The 14,192-nt window shown below is 39.1% G+C and overlaps 1 protein-coding gene across 12 annotated transcripts in view; it reads right to left on the bottom strand.

The window, feature by feature from the left end:
* Positions 1-14,192, bottom strand: part of LOC146491448 (protein NLRC3-like) — an 83,246-nt gene that overhangs the window by 46,369 nt on the left and 22,685 nt on the right. For all 12 annotated transcript variants that reach the window (XM_085152771.1, XM_085152775.1, XM_085152772.1 and 9 more), the window contains 4 exons: positions 10,091-10,264; positions 9,422-9,577; positions 7,212-7,258; positions 398-7,038 (listed from right to left, as the gene is read on the bottom strand). In XM_085152771.1, the coding sequence (XP_085008897.1) occupies positions 6,446-7,038; positions 7,212-7,258; positions 9,422-9,577; positions 10,091-10,264 (970 nt within the window). In that variant the 3' untranslated portion in view covers positions 398-6,445. The remainder of the gene's footprint in view (positions 1-397; positions 7,039-7,211; positions 7,259-9,421; positions 9,578-10,090; positions 10,265-14,192) is intronic.

Here is a 14,192-nt window from a genome sequence, read left to right as displayed (position 1 = left end):
CTGAGTAAGACCATTCTTCTGTGGGTGTAAACAGTGAACAATAGCCTACTTCCTGTTAGAAGAGAGCCAGAGGTTTGTGACGCAGTATTTGTATTTCGAGGTTTATGTCGAATTTTTGTTACATCTATATTAAATAATAATTTACACAGACCTGTCCCTCTATCCTCTGAGTCAAGCTGCTGACCATCAACTAACTGTTTCTGCTCTCATTCCCGGACTCTGATCACACACACAGAAAATGACGAACAGGTTACCAGTCGCTGTTCGTGAATCCGTTACTGTGAACTATGCAGCAGCAGATTTGTGCTGTTTGTGCTGGAACTAAGCTGCACACAGCTGATGTTAACTTAAAAAACAAAACAAAACAAAAAAAACCATCACAGACTGCTTTCATTACCTTCACATGGATACTCACACCGACAAGATCATCTGCGACACCAAGTTCAGGAAAACGAAAGTGAAACTTTAATAAAAAGAAGAAAAAAAAACTGGGACAGGACGGGTTTGTGAGAAAGCTGGTGCTCGGAAACACAAGTTTAGAATCACTTCCTTTGTTTAGGAATAAAAATTTAAATGTTTGTTGGAGGGTTTAAAGAAGCTGAATCATTTTGTGTGACAGTTAAAGTCAAACACTTGTAGAGAGAGACTGTCTCTGCTGATCAAACAGGTCTCACTGTAATGTCTCTTTAGTCAGAATCCGTCTCTGCTACATTACTGACTGAAAGCTGTCACATTCTGTAATGTGAATGCAGATACAGCTTACACTAGATATACTCTTGTTTTAATACTCTGCTGAAGGAATACATTTTCTATCTGCAACCTGTTGAGTCTTATCTGACAGAGAAGGAAGCAGTGCAATAAAGCTGACATCACAGTTTTTCTTATCTGCAGCAAAATAACTGCAGGCAGTAGCGTTTTTTGATACGGGCGACACGGGCGGTTGCCCGGGGCGGCATCGTGGTGGGGGGCGGCATCACGGGCATCAGCAAAAAGAAAATAAAAATAATAAAAATTGCTCATACTCATGCTGCCCCGACATCATGCCAGCGCATATTGGGAATGGCATAGGCACCGATCGGTTTTCTATCGCCCATTTGCTGGGAGTAAGGGCGCCCTCTGTTTGCGAGGTGCGCCTGCTGATTGCGGCACATGGAGGAGAGGGGCGGCGGGGATTCTCTGGCTGGCTGGAGCAGCATCTAATAACCAACTCGCATAATAAAAACAAACCAAGGAACACCGATGTTTTTTCGAAATTCTGTACTCGAAAAGTGAGCGCGAGAGCCCTCAGTGCGCCTGCTTGCTGCTGAAGTCAAAGTAAAACTTTATTGTCATCTCGGCTACATACAGTACAGAATATAGAGACACGAGAAGACGAGGCTCCAGTTACAGCAGTGCAAGTAAACAAACAATATATATAAGAAGAGTAAGAAAATAAATATGCACTTTAGGACCAGGGATAAAGGGATCAATAACAATTTAAAATGTATATTTTACAGTTTGATGATTTAAAGTCTCACACACAACCTGTCGAAAGGGGAGGGGGGCCGGCTGCTTCCAAATAGAGCACATTTCATTCATAATATTGTAAATCCAAGTCCATTATGTATTCATGATTTGAATCCTGGGTTGTGTGAAATCCCAGAAATACACCCTAGACAAAGTGAATCTGTGAACTAAGGTGTAGGTCTATTAGGTTATATTGTGGCAATCCTCGAGTTGGGGGATTTGTGTTCATACTGGAGTGCAAAATTAAAACCAATGGAAGATGGACAAGAAAAGTTCAAAGCCATCAGGTGCTCAGCTTAGAAAAAATAGAAAAGAAAAGGAGAAACGAGCAAAAGATGCAGGTAAGCAGATGTGTCATTGGATAATGGCAGGTCATCCTGAAACAATCAGAATCAGAATACTTTATTAATCCCTAAGGAAATTATGTGGGAAACAGGCTAGGACCGCCACTGACTGCAGGCGACATGAACTGAATATTCTCAGCTGAACTGAGCTTCAGAGAAACACAACATATTGTTGTGTGATATTCACTGTGAAAGTTTTACAAAGACAGACAAACAACATCTGAATCATAGTGTTGTGGAAGTTTTCCATTTAAAAAAAGCCTGCAGATGAGCGGTAGCTAACATTCTTTAATCCAAACACACAAAGAACAGAAAACCAAACTTTTGGAGAGCCTACATGACCGCGGGGCAGACGGTCAGCAGAGTCTCTCTGAGCCTAACATGGCTCTCTGTTAAATACCTTCTCCAGGAACAAAAGGCAGTACACAGCTGTTTCACACCTTAAGGTTCACACTCCCTTGCTACCTCCCAGAGTCCTCAAAGAGACAAAAGACTCTTCCTGTAGTCCTTCCTGTGGTCTGCTTCCCCCAACTTCCTTACTACACCGCCACCATTTGTCTTACAGTATGGGTGTCAGACATGTTAAAATCCAGTGGCACCAAGGCATTATACAATAAAATAATGTGATAATATATAAGTAAAGGAAATTCCTATACAATCCCACCCTTTGATTCTTAAATCAAGAATGACATTAATACCAGAATTTCTTTCCTGACATTCTGTATATCACATCAACATTATTGTACACTTAGGAGTTTCACACTGTGTATCCTCACTTTACTGTTCTCTCACCACCCTTTGTTCATCTTTAATCTTCCCCACAATCTAAGCTGTCACATGCAAATGGAAACAATAATGATACAGAGGAAAGGCCTTTTCCAGAGTGTCAAAGTACTTTGCATGGCAAAGTGAAACAGCATTAGGTGGTCATTCTCAGTCACAGTCATGGCTCCTGGTGTCTGTGCCATTTACAGTCATAATTCCAACGCTGATCTTCCTTGCGCTGTCACTTTTGGAGCTTGGCATGCTCTCTTCATCCCTCGATTTCTGTTCCAACGCGGCTGTAGATTTAAGGCAGAGCACGTCGTACACCTTAGTTGTCTTCCCCAACATCAACGTCGAAATCTCTTTCATTTTATATAAGATTTTGCTGTTCAAAATCTCCTCGTGACAATCTTTTGGAAGCCCAGTGGTGAAGCCCACTGTCGTTTGTCTGCTGTCCTGCAGATGGTCCCTGGTTCTCACTGGTCCTCTTGAAGCCTTCTCTCCCAGTCATGGTCTGCATCTGCACCTCAGTCTCTCCTTCCATATCCCTCATGTCACGGTCCCTGCAATTTAAAAATAAAAACTTCCCCGGAAAACCCTCTTTTGCCCTATGTCAGCTTATCACAATTAGACATGCACAATAAAGTTGTGCATTGTCTCTTAAAAATTCCCAGGGCTTCTCCCCTGGAGTAGTTTCCCTCCAGGCCCTGTCGTAAGAAAAAACATTAGCCAGTGGTGTGTCCTGCTGTAAATCATGTGATTAGATCCCACAATTAACCATTTGCTGTGGAAAAAGTGATGTAGATGTTAGCGCAACACATCAGTATGCACACTTTCTCACAGTGACCTCTGCACTGTAAACAATACAAGGTCATGAATAACACACTGCTGGTAAATTCACAAAGACACAGAAAGAGGTAATTAAAAGGTTAAGTCAGCACGGCCCAAAAGCCCATGCAACCTGTTGCTGTCACCTTTCTGCTCCTGTAAAAAGAAACATACATACATCCACCCTTTTGTCACTCTTGGTGGAGGTGCAATCTTGCATACTGGTGTCAAGTCAGCCAAAGCTTTTGTCAGTCCAGTCAGTCCCCATTTTTTATTTGCTGACAGTAGAACCTCTCGTGACGCAATGAGTTTCTACTGCCAGCAAAGATGTCATTTCAAAAAAGAAAAATAATTTAGACTGGATTACCTCGCTGATTCCTTTTTGGCAGGGACTTGTTTTCTGATTGTCCCAAATAAGTGGCTTTCTCCCGAGCCCATTTTAATTCTGGAGAAGCTCACTTGCGATTGTTCAACATGTTGTGTAGCGCTTTCGATTCCGATCTTGCAGGCCTGCTTGAAAAAGAGAAAATTGCCAAACAAAAAATCTCAGTGCACTGTTAAAAATCAAAAAATATGAAGGCCTCTTTTTAGAAGTTGTCTAAGCGTACTCTCTTAGAATGATAGATCAAAACACAACTAACTGGTAGGTTAAAAGTGGTAACAAAAGAAAATGCATGAGCCACGTAAATCCCCAAAACATTCATCCACCAGTCACACACCTCACACAACAACAATATTCTATTAGATGATGAGTTTTTGTTTCCCCCATGTACCCAGATGTGTGTCATGATAAAACCTCCCTCACACATCAGAAACAAGAAACTCAATAATCTATTAGTCTCCACTCATCTGACCCTCCTGCAACATTCTGTTCACCCCTGCTATGATTCAATCATCCTTCCCCAAAAATAATAGTTCACTAGTCTATGTATCACCTTTTAACCTACTAAATGAACCGGACAAGATGATGGTAACAGAAATGCATGCTTAAAAATACTGTTTGATCTTCATGAGCTTCATTGCATGTGTGTACATGTGTTAGTAGGATTAATGCATTTTTCTGTTTGTGTAATTTTTGTGTACCTCTCCTCTTTGCGGCGCTCCAGACACTTTTCAATTCTCTACGCAAGGCAGTTGTTTTTTCTTCCCAGTTTCCTAAACCCAAATTTCATTTCCCACACTAAAACAGCCTTCCTCCATGTCCTCCCCTGCTCCTTCCACTGTGGTCTCATCTCTCCTCCTTGCAGCAGTCCAACTATTCACATTTCATCTTTTAACTATTTAAATTTTCAGCTTTTTCCTTTTAAACAAATTTAAAGTGAAACAACACAAAACACTGCAAACCACAACACAATTAAATATAAATTATAATATGAAAACAAAAAGAACATGCACATTCTCTGTCATATGGGCCTGCATGAATAAACTTTCGGAATCCTTTATCATCCACAACTGAAAATAGTTGTGGATAATTACTATACCTTTCTAATGTGATGTTGTTGTCCCTGGCTCTCTTTCTGTCTCTTTCCCTCGGGCTCTGTTCCTTTGCTACTGCAAGTGTAACTACCGCCCCTCCCCCCTCTGCTCAGCGCAAAGCACAAGGCTTGCGTGTGGAGTGAAGCGGGAAAAAAGTGCGAGAGAGAGGGTGAGACAAAGGGGAAAAAAAGAACCCACGGCTCGCGTCGTCCGGCTCACTAGAATGGACTGGAGCCTCCTGCTTGAGGGGAGCAGTGTTTCATCTCATGTCCTACTGCTTTAGTCTGTGTAAACAAAATATGAGTAAAACATTACCAAGCCAGATTATATTTGGCATATTTTAAAAATAGAGTACATTACGGTGAAATCTGCTGTCAATTTGACATTTATATTTACCCTTTTAAAACCCATTTTAGTTATATACATCAGACAAACTATTTGTAGAGCACTTAAATGTTTAATATTGTTTTTATAGTTGTACTGATAAGCGTTGATCACCAACAGCTTCATTAATGTGGATGATCTGGACGGTTCCAGGGAAACTATTATGATCACTTGCCTCTAGTGGTCACTGTAAGTAACTACAACTCTACACTTGCAAGAATTAAAGATATTTTTTATTGCAGAAAGATGGAACAAAATTTTGTTTCACTCACTGGCAAACAATGGCAAGAGATAAAAATAGTTTGTTAAAAAAGACAAAAATGGTAACAATGAAAAGAAATACAAACGACAGGATTAGGATCAATACAATACACAGCAAATGACAGTGATGTTGCCATGGTGACCACTGCCATATATATATATATATATATATAGTATTTATGTTACCTCACTTGTCTTAAACGTCAATATTGGCTGTGTTTCATTTTACTAATGAGTCCACTCTCTTCCCTGTCTTCCTCATGTTTGAGATTCTCTCAGAGAGGATTTAAGAAAGAGCTTTGATGATGGCTGGCTATAGCTCAGGAGATAGAGCAAGGCATCTAATGATCAGAATGTTGTTAGTTCAATCCCTGGCTGCTCCAGTTGGCATGCAAAATATACTTGAGCAAGATACTAACCCTCTCCATAATCCATCAGAGTATGAATGTGTGCAGAAAAGTGCTAAACAAGAATCAGTTTATTTACCATGAAAATATCAAAATAGAAAGCGATGTCAGTTATGGTGGACTGCACAGCCAGATCACATGATCAACTGAGTGGTACAAATAACAGGAAATCTTCTCTTGTGGCGTTAATAATCATTTGAATTAATAACTTATGATTTGCAGACTGTTTTATATCTTTTCATTGTCATCTGTATCACAGTAAAAAATCATATTGGAAAATATAATATTTATATCTAGTTTCTAAAGGATGGTTTAATTCTCCAAATGCCACCACTGACATGTTAAAGTTGAGTTATTTCATCATTCTAAATGTACTGAAAATAAATATCAGCATCTTTCTTACATCTCATGATGTGTTTCTGACTGAAAGAGCCAAATATGTACAGACTGAACTGTTTCTCTAACAGGGGAACGCTAACTACACAGAGTCACTGACTCAAAGTCAAATAATAGTTTATTCAAGGGAGGGCCATAAAAGTCGATAATACCCTTTGCCAAACCATCCGATGGAGCCCAGAACCCAAATCCAGGATAAAGAGGTTCAGTGAATGTGGTGTTGAAGGTGTGGAGGTGGATCAGAGTGTCAGAGGAGACTCTGTAGAAGGACAGAGTGCCAGCAGGACAGTCTACATACACTGCTGCTCTGTTAGAGACAGAGGAGGAGGAGGCGGACGTTTTTATGCTTCTGTGCCAGACAGAATGAGCATCATTAGAGCATCTGAGACTCCAGGACTGATCATTTAAACCAAACACACACTCATCACTCCTTCCTTTCCTTTTGATTCCTCTGTAACTCACTGATATCCAAGCTGTTCTTCTCCACTCAACCTCCCAGTAACAGCGACCTTCAAGCTCATCTTTACACAGCAGCTGAGGATACCAGTCAAATCTGTCTGGATGATCAGGATATAATGGAATCGATAAAACACGTGTCACCTTCCTGTTGTTGTCAGACAGTTTGAGGTTTCTGTTCACTGTGTTTGTGTCGATTGTGAGTTGACAGGAATCTGATGGAGAGAAAAAAACACAATCCAGCAGCAGTTATGGATCCATCATCTATTCATTGATTGACACTTTGATGATGACTCCTGACATCAGAGATGTGAATGAGTGATGTGACAGTTTGAAGGTGGTTAAATGTTTCCGTTTTTTTTATGAATCACATTATAAGCACACTTACACTTCCTCAGACCTGGTGTCAGCCATCGGACTCCAGCAGGCTCCACCCTGAAAGGAGGAGGGGGGTCAGACCAGCACAGTCTCTTTTAGCATGCACACATGGACATTACATTGCTCTCATACACATACTGTTAGACACTGATAAAGGAAAAATCCAACATTTTGACACATACACTTGAAGAAAATGTCTAAACTTCAAAAGAGCAAAAATGATTATCAGATTACATCATAATCTTTATTATTAAGCACGATGTCCAGAGAGCACTCAACATGTGCCACAGTCACAGTCAAGTTCAACACACTGTGACATTCATTCACGCTGTCAGGGAGTGAGTACATATTAAAAATAAAGACTGGGACTGGGTACAAAAAATGATTTAGTACAGGTAGAGTGCAGCAGCCAGTGCATCACATATTTTGAGCTACTGTAGCGGCCATAGAATATGATGTGATCTTCATGATCATTAGTGTACCCTAACTCTTTGCTATTGCTTTTACAAAGGTTATGCTTCAGTCAGGATGGAATAATTCATAGATTTTATTTACTAGCTCCACGTATTAGAACACAAATCTGCAATTCCATGCTTTAGTCTGTAAACAATTATAACTGTAATAAATGAGACATAATACAACATGCCATTGTGATATGACACAAACAGCAGGAATAGCCAATGAGCTGAATTTACCTAAAATTAAGTCAACATTCCTGCTTCCTGCCACTCATTCTGAGAAAGAGTTCCTCTTTCATCACCCTATAAAATCAGCTGGTTCATTTCTTAGTTCATGTACAATCATCTATTATTTTTTTGTTCAGACTCTGTCTTCTCTCTGTTTGTTCTAAATTGACAATACCAGTGACTCCGTGACCTGTTAATTAACAGGTATGTTGTATTTTTCTGCATGTGGATGATCACTGAGGGACCTGCTTGCTTTTCATTTTCCCGTCTGTGTTGTGTTGCTACTTAACCTAAATGTGAATGGCAAGAATGCATAAATAATCAGATCAATGTGCAAACAGAAGCAGTGGCAGTTAAGTCAAAAGGAAGCAACTGTCACTTCACTTTTCATTTGTTTCTGTTTTTGTATTCTCTTGCTCTGTTTCACTCACTCTCATTCTCATACTTGTCGTTTTCGGATTGCTTCTGTCCTCTGGCTGACCTTTATGATGTATAGATTTATTTCATATTCTCCTAACTGTATATAACAGTATATATCCTAACAAATATTTGTACATTTGAGAGTTCAGTTGAGCACAGTATGTAATGTCAGAGTCCTTTCACAACATGATGTATCACAGCATCACACTAAAATAATTATAGCATATGTTTACATGTTCCTTTTGTATGTGTGTTTAAAGGCTCATCATCTTCATTTATTTATGCAAAAATATCAATAACATTTGACTGAAGTGCTGGTTGGCTGCAGGACCATCATGCAGGCTCTTTCTGGAGCTCTCAGTGGCACAGTATATATCCTGCAGTGCAGGCTGCAGGGTAACATAACCAGTGCTTGTTAATGCTAGACCGGCTTTACAGTCAAAAACACCCACTAGTCTGGGCCTAACACCCCAACCGGTGACCCAGTTTGCTCCACCAGCTCCATTCCATTGATCCTTAGTATTGGCTTACTGCTGTAATTATTATTTCTTATTATAATTTGAATTTGAATTTTAAGGTTGATCGACCAAAGTTAATTAACTTTCACTATATGTAACTGTGACTGTGTCATCACAAAGTCCAGAAGATCAATTTGATATTTTAGCACAAACAAGTTTCAGTAGTAAACGCTCAGAAGCAGCAAACTAGCAATGCAAAGCCCATTTTTGTAGTTGGCCAGTTAGGTTGAGTGACCTAGTAATCCATTTATTTTAACAATTCTTTTTTTCTAAGCTAGGCAAACAATGTCCCCTTAATTCTAGTTTATGCTAGAATTAGGGGCTAAACATGTCCTGGGCATGGTCTCTACACACAGATAAAACTTAATCTAAATAAAGGTCAGAGAGTAAAAATGTAAGTTCCTTTCCACAGATCAGTTAGAACAGGTTGCACCATTGTTGTTGACAGAGAATTTGCCCTTTGAGACCCCTTACAGACATCTACTGTTTATGTTAGATAATAATCACAATGTTCCTACATGTGTGATTATTCAAATTACACTATCCAGCATTAAGTTATCAGACAGTGTTTGTGGTTGTAACGGCCATCTACATACCCGAGAGTGTCCAGTCTTAGCTGCTCAAGCATCTTCACTACTGACTCTCCTGGATTATTGTAGCTCAGGTCCAGCTCTTTCAGATGGGAAGAATTGAGGCTAAAAGCTGAGACCAGAGACTTGCAACCTTCTTCTGTGATCAGGCAGCCTGACAGCCTGTAGACATGACAAATACTCTTAGAGAATAGCAACACAGCTAAATGCAAACAGAAAAATTGCAGCCAAAAATCATTAAAGAATGACACACATCTAAACCTTAAAATCGACAAATGATAAAAAAAATAATGAAATAAAAATTAAGACAAAAAATACATAAAGTAGGGCTGAGACTGTTTCGGGTGTCATCAGCTTTGTTGCTTTTTGGTTCTAATGAAAATATTGGGCAAGCGAGACGTCTGACCAGATTATGACAGTAAATTAAGTCTATATTATAAAAGTCTTTATATCTTATATTACCTTGTGAGGACAACAAAAACATCTGAAATAAATATGTTCAATATGTTGGACAATTTCCAACACTTTATTTATACGTTTTTCATTTTTTGATCAGATAAATCGCGTAGATTAGGATGAACAATATAATAGATAATTTGACAAATCACAACAGAAAGCCCTGCATTGCTTAAAGATTTTAAATAGTCATCTATTGACCATTTTAAGAATGCTGACCTGAGTGTTTCCAGTTTACAATACAGACTTTCTAGTCCAGAAGACAAAACTTTCACTCCAGAGTCCTTCAGGTCATTGTTACTCAAGTCAAGCTCTCGCAAACTGGAGGGCTGGGAGCTGAGAAGTGAAGACAGAGTTTCACAGCTTCTCTCTGAGAGATTACAGACACTCAATCTGAAGAGACAATAATGAGAAAAATAACAGCATGTTAAACTTTGTGGTCTGCATCTTTGAAAAAAAATATGATCTTGATAAAATATAATCTTTATTAATTAAACATGTTATTAAATCATTTATTAAATGTCATTAATTTCATTTAAAACATTTATTAAATTATTTATTTCCAAATTAATTAATCAATGACACATGTAATTAATAATTATAGATTTAATTAATCAATTATTGAAACATTAAATTAATTATTTAATGATGTATCCTGGCCCTGCAGCTTTGTTCATTAATTAATTTCATTTGTCACCCATCAAAGTCAAGGGGTGGGGTCAACACTGCCACTCCAGCTTGTGTAACATCTTATTGCTTACACAGTCGCGCACAGTCAATGAAGACAGTTTGATCTTAGATAACCAATTGCTATGGACTGGCGGTAGTGTTGACTTGGGACAACCAGGTATCTCAGAATGCATTTCAAATCACAAGCGATAATGGTGCTGCTATAAACTGTAAATAGTGATGATGTGATGTGATGATGTGTCGAATCTTTCTGGCCAATTGCGTCACCAAAAGGCAGATCACACCAAGCCTTGTTTAACTGCTTATTTGGAAGTACTGACACCTGATAACTATAAATATGATAACTATAAATTAACTAATTCGTACATTTCTTTTGTAATGAAAAATGTAAAGACTCATATCGCCGGTAAGTTATGCCAGCTGTTTAATTCACAGTAGCTTTTCCAGTAAATATGGCAACCACAGACACTGATCCAGGCCAGACTTTGGGGAGTACCCTTCATGTCTCTTTGAAACTAAAAAAACAGTCATTCATTACGGTCAGCTGTGAAGTGAGTTCATTGATTGTCTTCTGCATCGATGGAAATGTCTCTCCTGTTTATCTCTCAATTCGCATTTATTATAGCAATTATATAATGTTTAGTATAGATATAGATAGTTACCAATTACCATTAATTGCTAACCTTCTAGAAAAGGTTGTGGCTAAGCAACTTATAGCAGTTCTAGACAAACACAGCCAGTTTCAGTCCAGCTTTCGGAGAGTTCACTCTACAGAAACAGCCCTTCTTAAAGTCTCTAGTGACATTTTGATGAGTAATGATGCAGGAAAATGTTCTGTTCTGCTCTGTTCTGGACCTCACATTTGCTTTTGACACAGTTAACCACAACATTTAGCTTGAAAGGCTAAAATATTGGCTTGGTATATCTGGAACTTCCTTGGAGTGGTTCTCCTCATAGTTACATAACCAATGTTTTTCTGTGACGGTCTCTTATTTCAGGTCATCCTCTACCTCCCTTACTTATGGTGTCCCTCAAGGTTTTGTTTTGGGGCCTTTATTGTTTTTAATATAGCTTCTTCTCCTCCAACGTATAATGAACCCCTCCAAGGACATTTCCTATCACTGTTATGCTGATGAGATGCAGTTATACATTTTTTAAGCCCCAAGATTTATCTAAGCTCCAGTTTCTGAATGACTGCTTAAATTCGTTGGATGGCTGTTAACTTCCTCAAACTTAATGAGGGGAAAACTGAAGTCCTTGTATGCGCTCCTGACAGATTTTTCCCCCTGATAGTGTAAGCCCTTGGTCCTCTTTTGGTCTATGTTAAATCCTCTATCAGGAATTTAGGTGTAACTTTTGACTCGACTCTCACATTGGATGGTCATGTCAAATCTCTGGTTCGGTCTTGTTTTTATCATTTAAGAAATGTTGCTAAATTAAGATGTATTGTATCTTGCTCTAAACTGGAGATTGCTATACATACATTTATTTCTTTATGCTTGGACTACTGTAACTCACTTTTTATGTGTCTAGACAAAGGTTCCCTGGATTGTCAGCAGGTTGTGCAAAACGCTGCTGCTAGGCTTCTGACCAAAAGATGAGAACTAAAGGTGATAGAGCTTTTGCCACTGTGGCCCCTGTTGGAGTGATTTTGATAAAAGTTGTCATTGTTGTACTTAAAATTGTAAACCTTGTCCTGAACTGCATGTTCAGATATTTTTCTGTCCCTCCCCTACATGTAGGATGATGGGGAGGCAATAGCTATAGTGTTTAATTGCAGGCACATTCTATGTAAGGTTCTGGTTTGCTTATTTAGTAAGGCATGATTACTTCCTTCCATTTATGGGCTCACCTGTGCTTGTATATAGTGGACCATTAAAGGAGTTGAGCCATATAGGAGAGATGACCCTTTTATGACCAGCAGGAAGTCACGTATACAAAGGCATACGTGACTTCCTGCTGTTTCACACATGTTTCACACATGTGTATACACATGTGTGTGTATACACATGCACACACATGCACACACACACTCACGTGCATGCACATGCATGCACACGTACACAGTGCCTTTACCTTTTGACACACCATATGGGTTTTACAATGGGGTTGTGTGTTCACTGAATAAAAGGCTGCAAGGGGACACTGTTTTTTTGGAGTTGGCTGGGATCAGGTGAGGATCTTGTAGCTCCAAGATCCTGATCCGACCGGCTTCCCTTGCAAGTTTGAAACCGATCGAGCTCTGATTGTCTTGCTTCGTTCACAGGGATAAGTCTCTGAACTAGCGGGGCCTGGGAGTGCAGACCTAACAGCCCCCAGACTGTGGAACACCCTTTACCCAGCCCTGTTGCTTGTCATGTGTTTCTTTGGTGTATTAAGAGTTTTTTCATGTGCTATGTGCAGAGGTGTTTTTTTCTGTTCTCAAACTGAGCTCCCTGTTGAAGTTCAGTCTGGGGGGAGTTATTTTTTTCTCCTTATCTTTCCTCATGTGGTGCATTTTTCCATTGTTACACCTCTCTGACCTGTCTTCCCCATGTGATGTTTTGTGTAATGTATGTATGGCCGGAGGGTAAGATGGCACCGCCATTGCGTGCAACAGGTCGGCAGCCTTATGAAATTTCCCCTTGTGGGACTAATAAAGGTATATCAAATCAAAACTCTCTCGCTCTGAGCCTAAGAACTCTGGACTCAGTAGTCGCTTTTAAAAAAACCCTCAAAACTCACCTTTTTAGAATTGCTTTTGGTTAATTCTTCCCTGTTTATGTTGTTTGTTTTATGTTTTATGAATTGTTATTCTATGTGCAGCACTTTGTGATTCTCTGTCTAGAAAGGTGCTATATAAATAAAAATTTACTTACTTACAGTTAGGTCCATAAATATTTGGACAGAGACAACTTTTTTCTAATTTTGGTTTTGTACATTACCACAATCAATTTCAAATGGAACAACTCAGATGTGGTGGAAAGGATGGGAGGAAAGGATTTTTTTTGTAAAACAATCCCTATAATTGGACAAATTAAATAACTGAAAACAAAATGTTAATTTCTAATACTTGAAACCCCTTTGCTGGCAATGACAGCTTTGAAGTCTTGAACTCATAGATATCACCAGACGCTGGGTTTTCTCCTTTTTAATGCCCAGTGACTTTACTGCAGTGACTTTCATTTGCCGTTTGTTTGTTGGCCTTTCTTTTTTTTTTATTCAAAACATTTTTATTGAGTATTTGTGGATATAGTTTACAAAGAAAAAAAGAAGACGAAAAACACAAACAGTTGGAACATTGTTTTCCTCTCTTATTATTTACCAAACAAGCAACGAGAAAAAAGAAAAAGAACAAAAACAGAAAAAAAACAAAAAGAGAGAACCCCCCACGCCCCTCCCCGAAAACAACCCCATAAGAGCCACACAGAAGTTAGCTACACCATCACTGAGCTCCACACACTGCCCACTGTACTAAAACCCACTGAAGTGCAATCTGTGTGTCGCATTGTCAAAGAAATACGCGTGTATGAATTTGGTCATTTAGAAAATGTATAAATGTTGCTCTACTTGATTCTGATCTGCTGCTGAATCTCTTTTATGCTGATGGAAATGTAGAGTTTGATCTGTGACACACTGAAACATTAATCTC

The sequence above is a fragment of the Neolamprologus multifasciatus genome, chromosome 23, assembly GCF_963576455.1.
Source record: "Neolamprologus multifasciatus chromosome 23, fNeoMul1.2, whole genome shotgun sequence".
NCBI lineage: Eukaryota > Metazoa > Chordata > Actinopteri > Cichliformes > Cichlidae > Neolamprologus > Neolamprologus multifasciatus.
The sequence above is the reverse complement of the archived record's forward strand: the minus strand, read 5'-3'. Positions and strand labels throughout refer to the sequence as shown.